The sequence below is a fragment of the Nilaparvata lugens genome, chromosome 1, assembly GCF_014356525.2.
Source record: "Nilaparvata lugens isolate BPH chromosome 1, ASM1435652v1, whole genome shotgun sequence".
Taxonomy (NCBI): Eukaryota; Metazoa; Arthropoda; class Insecta; order Hemiptera; family Delphacidae; genus Nilaparvata; species Nilaparvata lugens.
In genome coordinates this window covers 47,349,890-47,362,148 of record NC_052504.1, presented here as the reverse complement: position 1 = coordinate 47,362,148, position 12,259 = coordinate 47,349,890, and the positions used below count along the sequence as shown (strand labels likewise).

Genomic DNA, 12,259 nt, shown 5'->3' with positions numbered 1-12,259 from the left:
TACAGAAAATAAGACGGGCCTCTCGTACATTGAAACTGATCTTAGACCCTTACCATCTTGTCATCTCTCAATCTTAAAAACGTGTTATGAGATGGGTGTTTTCGGTCAGGAAAACGTCTCCTGTATACTCTCTCTGCCTCTTTTTAATTGCATCCACACTCTCCATACACCAATAACATGTTCAAGTACTCAATCAAGGTGAATTTCATGATAATGAACGCGAACACTTCTCTACTAGCCAAAGCTGATACATATAATGCCAAATAACTGGAAAGCACGCTGAAAACTATCCTGGAAATAGGCTGAAACATACACTTCTTGTTATTTTATTCAGGATTTATGGTACAGGAAATAATGCAAGTTATTGAAAAATTCATATCATTGTAAAATGTTAAAATGTTGATTAAAACTTGTGAATAAATTGTCAGAGTGAAATCAGGTGATTTCATCCTTAGGATCACCACTTGATGCATGCTGACGTGCTACCAATTTATCCTAACAGGTTGGTTTGCCTTCACCTATATTCTAAGGAAAGTCATCGGATCCAAATAAGCAAATATCTTGATATATCATGAATGGATCTAATGCTTATGAATAAGAAATCCAGTTCAGAGCAAATTATAATTTATTAAAAAAATTAGACCTATTATTAAAAAATTTCAGTTTACACCAGAACAAATTTAATAATCATACATGGATCGAACATAGATTGAACATGATTGAGGTTACTAATATGTTTGTTCTGTTCATCAAAATAGATTCCAACAGCTTTCATAAAAACTCAGAAATTATTGTTTCAAATCAAGATCAAAATATATAACTTATAGATTAAGAATACTTATCTATCGTTTACAGGTTTCAAAACAGGCTTATGGCTTTCAACATTAAACGAGAAATTCAAAACAAAATGAAAAGAAAAATTGAAATCTACATTTCACGTATGTTCAATAACATCAATAAACTTTACAAAAACATTTAGATCACAAATAACACATCTTAAATTTCAATTATTTAGGAAAATTTCAACAGAAGCCAACACTCCTAACATAAGCCCGCCATTAAAAAGTTTGAGAGGCACGCCTGCTATAAGCACCCGGAATAAGTGCCTAGAGCCTCCAAGCATAAACACGTCATCAATTTCCAACCAGCAAAGAACACAAGTCTACAAACATTATATCTTAACACTCTTAACATTTTATTAACACTCCTAACATAAGCCAGCCATTAAAAAGTTTGAGAGACACGCCTGCTATAAGCACCCGGAATAAGTGCCTAGAGCCTCCAAGCATAAACACGTCATCGATTGCCAATTAGCAAAGAACACAAGTCTACAAACATTATATCTATTGTTTTCAATAAAACTTTATTTTTAAAGTTATTTTAAATTTAATTAACCTTTATGTTGTTCAGAATTATCTGTTAATTCAGAAATAGAACTTTGTTACAGTGATACAGTGGGATGTTCAACACTAGTATATATGATGAATTCCCTGTGAAAAGTTTAGTCCGTATAATGATTACACCGATATTTGCTATCAAGTTTTATTAATATTTTGAATATGGAATTGAAGATTCGATTTAATCAAGAAAATGTAATATTACAATGCTGTTTGTAAATTTTCTCATTTTGTAGGTGTTCATTCCAGATATTAGCAGTTTTGAACACTTTATCATGGAACTCACCTTTTCGAATTTATACTCATTCAAAAGCTTATGAAATGGAGAAGTTTTTGAAAAATTGAAACAACTATAATTACCTGGAGAAAATTCTCTAAATTATCTCGGAAATTAAGGTCGATAGAAAAAAAGTTTTTTGTCAGAAATGTTGAGTCGAATCTACGGTCAACGGCTGTTACAACCTTGCTGAGACACTCTGTATATTCAAGCAAATAGGTATAGTAGTTGTTCAATCTTACCTGGTTTATAACATAAATAGCATGATTAAGATTCTGAGCGTTTAGAAAATTGTGTAAATGAGGAACAAATTCAAGCAGCTCTTCAAATCTATCTCGGAATGGCACAACAATCCCCAATTTATGTCCTTTATTGTTCAAGTGATATTGCTGTTTAGACGGTTCACCGTTGCAATGGCATTCATCTGTAACAATTCAGAATCCAATTACTTGAAATAAGAAACATGACAATCATAAACATTAAGGTTGAACAGATCATGTGGTTAGATCCGGGCTTGTTAAGTGCATACACACTCTACATACTTGTTTAACCAACTACTGCAATTTCTGATAAAAAAATCTTCCATCAAAGCTCACTAAAAAAAGTTTTCTTCCTTTATATTGTAGGATATTATTCTTTAAATCAATATCCTGATACAAATCAATAAAACTTTTATCAATTCCACACATTCACATTTTACATTTTCTTAATCTATTCATTGAGCTTTTCTCGTAAAAACTAACTTGTTTATTTATTCTATTAACGATGTTGCTTTTTGAATTAATTACATGACTACTTCAATATGATGATAAAATCATACGTCAAAATAGAACATCGCTAAAATCTCACATCCTACACTCGGCCATTCTGACAAATAGCTTGCCTCAAGCCTTCACTAAATAAAACAAACATAAAATAAACACATTACACAATCCTCCAACATTTCAAATCGTCTCTCGAGTACTGAGGATTAACCCCAAACAAAGCACCTATGTCCTCAGCATATCTGATTTGAATGGTTTTATTTGAGTTTGATTTCTTAATCAGCAGCTTGTTATTCGTAAACTACACATACTTGAGCACACCTCTTGATTGAAAATCCTTTGCACGTTTGAATAGCGAATAAAAGTGGGGTGACATCAATTCTTGAAAAAAATTGGTTTGTTAGGTTCTATACCCAGCAGCCCAGTCTTCAGAATCTCATATGACTTCCGCGCCGACGATAGGAATCCTCTCTGGTCCGATCCGCTGTTGAATTTCAATATAATAGGAGAAATAACCTTTGAGTTCCGAGATGGCATTCGGTAGCACCAATTGATTGTGTTTTCATTAAGGGGAAAATCAATACTCTTCAAAATTATTCTAATTATGTTTATTACGCTCTCGCTCTCTACACTAGGAATGTTCATAATTTTTATTCCATTATACTGGAGTATTTGGGTATTGTTGATTGCTTGCATATTTATTTTCGATTTATTTCTTTTGATTTTGTTGCTCTCCTTAGTTGATCTATCTATTTTCACATTACAAGTGCTAATATTTGATTTCAATTTAGTTTTTGCATTTTCGTAAGTTTTTTTCTTACAAGGCTGTATAGTATTACCATCTGGAAGATCTTCTATATGATTGAGATCAAGCAAGATTTCTTTCTTTTTCAACCACATCTATATGACACAGGTAAATCTGATTTTTTCTATCAGTACTTTTTTCATTTCCTGATTTAACATTTTGAGGTACAGAAAGAGAATCAACAGAACTCGAAATTTTACGACTAATGCATTCCCTTCTAAAAGTATGTCTTGTTGCTTCGTAATCATCTAACTTATTCACAAGTTCTTCTGTCTTTACGATTTTAGGTACCTACCTAGATCATCAATCAGATTCTCACGAATTTCGTTTGGTATTCTTCGTCTAATCTGATCAACTACAATTAACTCTTTCAGGCTTTCATAGTCATTCACTTGCAATCCTTTTATCCATTCATTAAGTTTTTGAGTTCAAAAGCAAAATCTCGCCACGAAGAGGAATTTTCTCTTCTATGAAAAGCAAATTTTTGTCGGAATTGCTCCAGACTAAGCTTGAATCGTTTGAGCAATAAACTTTTTATATAATCATAGTCGTTTGCATGTGGATCAGGCTCTCTTGTAATGATATTCACTATTTCTAGTGGCAAGAGTGCCATTAGATAAGTGACCCAGTCATCTTTGGTTATATTGTGTCTATTAATTTGTCTTTCAAATAAGGTCAAATATATACTTATATCATTATCCATGTTAAATCGTGTCATAAGTTTCAAAAATTCATTATTTCTACTTACTATTGAAATGTCCGCATTATTCCTTCCTGCTTCTAACTCTATTTTTTCCAATTCCAATTGCTGCTCAAGTTGTAAAGCAAATATTCTCTCTTCTCGTTTCTTTTCCTTTCCTCACGTTCTCGTCTCTCTTCTCGTTCCTTTTCCTCTCGTTCTTGGTCCCTTTTCTCACGTTTTCGTCTCTCTTCTTGTTCCTTTTCCCTTTCCTCTCGTTCTCGTTTTTCTTCTCGTTCTTCATCATTTTCTCTATCTGTCTTTACTCTCTCCAACAGATTCTTGATAAACTCTCCGTTGTAGCCTTCTAATTCAGTAATCAATCTACTTAATTGTACTACTCTCGGATTAGTAGGTGAATCAGTATTTAACTCCTCTGCTATTTTCAGCAAGTCACTCTTTTCGACCTTGCTAAATATGTCATTTTTCACACAAAACTTCAGATATCCCGTTCAATTCCATCCAATCCCGGACGAGCCCCCAAAATGTAGGATATTATTATTTAAATCAATATCCTGATACAAATCAATATAACTTTTATTAATTCCACACATTTTACATTTTCTTAATCTATTCATTGAGCTTTTCTCGTAAAAACTAACTTATTTATTTTATTAACGATGTTGCTTTTTGAATTAATCACATGACTACTTTAATAATAATGATAACATCATACGTCAAAATAGAATCGCTAAAATCTCACATCCTACAATATCAAGGTATAGATGGGACTTCTTTTATTTTTACTTTCCTTGCCCTATTACCATAGGTAAGGAAAGTATTGCTTTCCGAAAAAAATTAAGGTACCCCAATTTCTAAATTTCTATACGTTTCAAGGTCCCCTGAGTCCAAAAAAGTGGTTTTTGGGTATTGGTGTGTGTGTGTGTGTGTGTGTGTGTGTGTGTGTGTGTGTGTGTGTGTGTGTGTGTGTGTGTGTGTGTGTGTGTGTGTGTGTGTGTGTGTGTGTGTGTGTGTGTGTGTGTGTGTGTGTGTATGTGTGTGTGTGTGTGTGTATGAGTGTATGTGCGTCTGTGTACACGATATCTCATCTCCCAATTAACGGAATGACTTGAAATTTGGAACGTAAGGTCCTTACAATATAAGGATCCGACACGAACAATTTCGATCAAATGCGATTCTAAATGGCGGCTGAAATGGCAAAAATGTTGTCAAAAACAGAGTTTTTCGCGATTTTCTCGAAAACGGCTCCAACGATTTTGATTTAAGTTATACCTGAGATAGTCATCGATAAGCTCTATCAACTGCCACAAGTCCCATATCTGTAAAAATTGCAGGAGCTCCGCCCCATCTATGCAAAGTTTGATTTTAGATTCTCAATTATCAGGCTCCAGATACAATTTAAACAAAAAATCTCGAGTGGAATAGATTGAGCATGAGAATCTCTACAATTAATGTTCAGTAACATTTTCACCTAAAATTAAAAATAAACTCGAAAATCGAGAAAATGTGATTATCCAATTGCAAACTATTGGCAACTGTTGATTCTATTAAATGATTCACTATAAAGATATAGCAGACCTCGTGTGTCTCCAGCGTTATTGCCCTGTCACCAGCTGGCTCAAATCTTTCAATAGTAGACTTGAGATGGGCGGGAACACTACCGTAACGTCAGGTGATCAATTTTCATAACGGCAAGGAAAGTTGTGTGAGTGCGCCACACCAGATTTTTAAAAATGCTCCAGATAGCTATTACTGAGAAGAGTATTCGAAACTTATTGTTTGATAATAAGTATTGTGTATTTCAGGTTCTTTAATGATAGAAAACTTTTTAAAATAATATCGATTTATTGATTCTTGATCAAAGTACAAAATCGATGTTTCTAGTTTTCGTACATCAGTAGATGAGAGCGTGTATGTGTGTGTATGCACTGCTAACTTGGATTGTTGTTACAGAATGTGAAAAGTGTATGTTAAATGTAATAACTGTCCGAGTGAAGTGAGGTCTAAGATTCAAGTCGACGGTTTTTGCATTTCTCTTTATATCTAAATGTTTATATGTTCCGCATTTACGACGAAACGCGGTAATAGATTATTATGAAATTTGACAGATATGTTCCTTTTTTAACTGCGCGTCGACGTATATACAAGGTTTTTTGGAAATTTTGTATTTCAAGGATAATATAAAAGGAAAAAGAAGCCTCCTTCATACGCCAATATTAGAGTAAAAAAAAGACTATAGAATTATTAATCATAAATCAGCTGTCGAGTGGATTATAAATTGCATGCAATGACGCATGCAATTCAATATCTCAATGTAACTTAGTGAAAAATCTGGTGTGGTACACTCACACAACTTTCCTTGCTCATTGAACTGTAAGCCTAATTCTTAGACGAGAATAATTTAGGGGAATAACATAATGACGATTGGCGGCAAAATATTTGCAACTACGATCAGACTACTTTATATGTGTATAATATAATTGTTTTCAGAGTACTTTTTCCTTTGTGTAAATTGTGAAATTCGATGATTTCTTCAAAAGTCGTCAAAACAGTTGTTCTACAGATGAAATATCTAGACTGTGACTGTGTTCTTTTTATAAACTGCTCTACCTACCTACCTCATGCACTGGAAGGAGGTTACAACGTTCATTTCTCAAGGATGGGGTGGACCCCCCATAGTTTTCCAGGGAAAAGACTCATGCCAGTTGATAGAGCTGATCAATAACTATACAGGGTATGAATTTGAAAAAATCAGTCAAGTAATTTTTGAGAAAATCGTGAAAAACATAGTTTTTTAGTAATTATCTGCCATTTTTCTCAAGAATATTACGGAGCTCCTGCAATTTTCCCAAAAATGAGACTCATGCCAGTTGATGAGCTTATGAATAGCTAGCTATCTATGGTATAAATTTGAAGAAAATCGTTGAAGCCGTTTTCGAGAAAACCGTGAAAAACATGGTTTTTTAGTCATTATCCGCCATTTTTCTCAAGAATATTACGGAGCTCCTGCAATTTTCCCAAAAATGAGACTCATGCCAGTTGATGAGCTTATGAATAGCTATCTATGGTATAAATTTGAAGAAAATCGTTGAAGCCGTTTTCGAGAAAACCGTGAAAAACATGGTTTTTTAGTCATTATCCGCCATTTTTCTCAAGAATATTACAGAGCTCCTGAAATTTTCCCAGAAATGAGACTCATGTCAGTTGATAGGGCTTATAAATAGCTATTCATGGTATAAATTTGAAGAAAATCGTTAGAGCCGTTTTCGAGAAAAACGTGAAAAACATGGTTTTTTAGTAATTATCCTCCATTTTTTCCGCCATCTTGAATTGAATTTCTTATTGTCAGATCCTTATGGTATAAGGACCTTAAGTTTAAAATTTCAAGTCAATCGGTTAATTAGGAATGGAGTTATCGTGTTCACAGACATACACACATACACACACACACACACACACACCAACACACACACACCACACACACACACACACACACACACACACACACACACACACAACACACACACACACACACACACCACACACACACACACACACACCCACACACCACACACACACACACACACACACACACACACACACACACCACACACACACACACACACACCACCACACACACACACACACACACCACACACACACACACCACACACACACACCACACACACACACACATAGACCAAACCCAAAAATCATGTTTTTGGACTCTGGGGACCTTGAAACGTATAGCAATTAAGAAATTGGGGTACCTTAATTTTTTTGGAAAGCAATACTTTCCTTACCTATGGTAATAGGGCAAGAAAAGTAAAAAACAGCTGTTGTGTGGACTATTAATTGCATGCAGTGAGGCATGCAATTGATAACTTGAAGTAGCGTAGTATTTTTTCTTCTTTCAACTCGGTAAGCTTTTGATGATTAGCATTCCAATGATAATGAATCATAATGAATGATAATGATTATAATGGATATTAATAATTATTGTCGATACAACATTTGAAACAGTCATTAGTTGTTTATACACCGATATCTCGCCGACACGTCAGGGCAGGACATAATCACTCAGATGGAGACTGTATCTTTTAACTGCGCGAGGTCTACTGTTCACAGAACTACTAGTGATAATAATGTTTAATGCACTAAAATATGTAAGTAATAAAGAATATTAATGTTTTGATGTTTATGTTGGATGTTCGTTCATTACCCACAGTTTGTGGTGGTATCATGTAACATAAAACGAATTCAGAAAGATGGCATTAGCTTGTGATCCAACCCTTAAATTTATATTTAAGGGTTGAATTCAGTCTGGATCACACTTATCATGCAGCTTACCGATCCCACATCGATCCAATCACATTTATAATCAGTAGTGACAGCGGCCTGGAATGGTGCATGCCACAAAAGTGTCCGTCATGTTATCGGTCCCATCACCACCACCCACCAATCCACTCCACAGAAATATCGGATATGGATAGTATCGGAACGGTACGGTACATAATAAATTTGGCCGGTCTTTATTCATTTTTGGGTATTGCTTTTTAAAAAGGTTATTGTTTAAAATTCCAGTGTTCCACACAAAATCCTTTTCAGTAAGCTAGAAAATTAAGGGATTAATGGAATATAAATTCATCTTGAGAACCGATTGATTTGGACTTGTATGTGCGTCTGTGTACACGATATCTCATCTCCCAGTTAACGGAATGACTTGAAATTTGGAACTTAAGGTCCATTCACTATAAGGATCCGACACGAACAATTTCGATCGAATGCAATTCAAGATGTCGACTGAAATGGCAAAAATGTTGTCAAAAACAGGGTTTTTCGTGATTTTATCGGAAACGGCTCCAACGATTTTGATCAAATTCATACCTAAAATAGTCATCAATAAGCTCTACCAACTGCCACAAGTCTCATATATGTAAAAATTTCAGGAGCTCCGCCCATCAATGCAAAGTTAGATTTTAGATTGATTTGGACTAGTTTGTAGGTGAACATAGCAAAAGTACGCATTTTTATCCCCTCTGTTGAAGGTGTGGAACTGCTGAGTTGACACTTGTTGCAGCAATGAAAATTTCACCCCCTACATTGAAGCTGTTATAACAATGAGAGGAAAACTTGGACTAGTGTCCAATAATACATCATTTCAAAGAGAATTCAATGCTCTACGAACCTACGATAAGCATAAGTTTTTATGATGCATTGTTGGAGAGTTATAAGCCCTTAAAGAGGAAAACATTGCATAAAATCTAGGGATGGGTATCGATACATCGATGTTTACTGTTCGATGTTTTTCACTTATCGATGGTTTTACCTAGACATCGGTCATCCGATGTTTTTCCAAACTAAAAAGTAAAAACAATTCTAATTTTTTAATTTGATACAAGTTTTTTTTTTTTTTTTTTGTTTGAAGAGGATTATCTTGAGAGCAATAAGCAATAGTAACAGAATTACAATCATTATCTTTTCTAGCTAATATATATTCTTGGACAGAGCTTTGAACTTTAAATTTCCTCAGTAAGAACATAACCTTTTTTTCGGACATTTCATTATTTATCAAAATTTGGGAACAGAATAGTTTTGGGCTATGCCTGTTGTTCTATCCCGATCATATTCATATGATTTGTAATTATATCAACGAATAAATAAATATAAATAAATAAATATGTAATATAAATAAATAAATTATCTCTATCATATTTAGTGTAGTATTCTGTTTAGTGTTTTTTTGTGAATATAGATCACTCTTGTGAAAGATCTCGCATGAGTTTTGATTTACTGCAGATTGCTATTTTACTTTCCTTGCCCTATTACCATAGGTAAGGAAAGTATTGCGTTCCGAAAAAAATTAAGGTACCCCATTTTCTAAATTTCTATACGCCCCCCGAGTCCAAAAAAGTGATTTTTGGGTATTGGTCTGTATGTGTGTGTGTGTGTGTGTGTGTGTGTGTGTGTGTGGTGTGTGTGTGTGTGTGTGGTGTGTGTGTGTGTGTGTGTGTGTGTGTGTGTGTGGTGTGTGTGTGTGTGTGTGTGTGTGTGGTGTGTGTGGTGTGTGTGTGTGGTGTGTGTGGTGTGTGTGTGTGTGTGTGTGTGTGTGTGTGTGTGTGGTGTGTGTGTGTGTGTGTGTTGTGTGTGTGTGTGTGTGTGGTGTGGTGTGTGTGTGTGTGTGTGTGTGTGTGTGTGTGTGGTGTGTGTGTGTGTGGTGTGTGGTGTGTGTGTGTGTGTGTATGAGTGTATGTGCGTCTGTGTACACGATATCTCATCTCCCAGTTAACGGAATGACTTGAAATTTGGAACTTAAGGTCCATTCACTATAAGGATCCGACACGAACAATTTCGATCGAATGCAATTCAAGATGTCGACTGAAATGGCAAAAATGTTGTCAAAAACAGGGTTTTTCGTGATTTTATCGGAAACGGCTCCAACGATTTTGATCAAATTCATACCTAAAATAGTCATCAATAAGCTCTACCAACTGCCACAAGTCTCATATATGTAAAAATTGCAGGAGCTCCGCCCCATCAATGCAAAGTTAGATTTTAGATTCCTAATTATCAGCCATCAGATACAATCTAAACAAAAAAAATCAAGTGGAGTAGATTGAGCATGAAAATCTCTACAATTAATGTTCAGTAACATTTTCACCTATTTTGAAAATTATTTCACCTAAATTGAAAATAAGCTTTAAATTCGAGAAAATGTGATTATTCAATTGCAAATTATTGTTGATTCTATTAAATCAGTCACTATGAAGAGATAGCAGACCTCATGTGTGTCTCCAGCGTTATTGCCCTGTCACCAGCTGGCTCAAATCTTTGAATAGTAGACTTGAGATGTGCGGGAACACTAGCGTCAGGTGATCAATTTTCATAACGGCAAGGAAAGTTGTGTGAGTGCGCCACACCAGATTTTTTATTTTTCAATCAGGCTCTCTGTATTTTTATGTGAGACTGTTGGATACTCTTGCAGATTTACATTACTTCTGTGGCCCGTGTCAATGTTAGATAGTTAGTTATTTAGAATTGAATAAGAGGTCGGATTCTTCGTTTCTTAGGAAGAAAGAGTTTTTTCTTACTACAATTATTTCCTCAACATGTGTTTAACACTAATTAATCTAGCTCTGGAAAAGAGGTCCTCGTATTGTAAGGAGTGCAGATATCCATATAAAAATACTTAATCCATTTTCATTTCCTAAAAAATCTATCAGGTATTGAATGAATACGATATGAGTATCAATGATTGCTAAAATTAGCTTAGGGTGAAATTTCAAGACCGAATCCTCAAGGATATCCCGAGAGGTTTCAGACTAAACCATGAAAATGACAAATCTTGTGAACTAGAGTTGATGTATCTTTCTAGTCACAACTTGTCTTCAATTATTCGAAAGACTGTTACTTGAATACCACAAGTCCAAAATTGCTGTGATTCCAGTTAGTAACTGTTGAAATATTGGAACAATAGCTCCAGATAAAATTGTAGTCACTTTAGAAGCTCTTTTTGTGCTCTACAATCTGAGATCAGGTATAGCGATCTATCTCATATTCCAGGTACACCTGACAACAACAATGCTCCCCCTGTATTGTAAAAAACACCTAATTTTCAGCTTCAAGCATCATCACCAAGTACATTGTCCTCACATTGATATTTCGCACAACGACATAAGTTCTTGAGATTATGTTCTATGAGAATCACCCGTAAGACACACTTCATTTCAGTATTTCCTAGTGGAGAGGCGCGCTTAAGGACACCTCAAGGATCAAAATTTCAAACACTTACAATTTACTTTTTATACAATGCTCAGATTTCATCGTACTACACTTCATCCTTCTCGGTTCGTCACGGCGGTTCAAAATCATGCATAATAAGTCAAATTCGGTCGAAAAATGGGAAATTTATTGTTGAGTGTACTTAAGCTCATATTCCAATACACATAAAATTACCAATTTCTATATTCAAAGTTGCATGTCTTGTGAAATACTTCTGATAAAATTTCCAAATCTAGTGAGAATGTGAAAATTGTCCCCCTCTACCCCACTCCAATAAATAATACTTTCGATTCCAAAACAATTTGGAAGTTAAGATTTTAAAAATGGCGATTTCAGTTTTTACATTTTTTTCGTAATTTTAATGTTGATCAAGAGTTTCTAAAACGAGTCTGATACATCATAGAAACTTACGATTGATTACAAATTGTAGATAATTTCATCCTCTACGAGCTCAGCAATTGCATAAAATCCATCTTGAATCACTTTTCGCTATCATAGAACTGCCAAAATCGTTAATATGAGAAAAATATCTAC

General features: G+C 34.7%; 1 protein-coding gene across 1 annotated transcript in view; it reads right to left on the bottom strand.

Moving 5' to 3' along the window:
- LOC111051545 (beta-1,4-galactosyltransferase 7) overlaps positions 1-12,259 on the bottom strand; it is a 78,762-nt gene that overhangs the window by 52,972 nt on the left and 13,531 nt on the right. Inside the window, exon 2 of the mRNA XM_039435449.1 lies at positions 1,917-2,098. Coding sequence (XP_039291383.1) covers positions 1,917-2,098 — 182 coding nt within the window. The remainder of the gene's footprint in view (positions 1-1,916; positions 2,099-12,259) is intronic.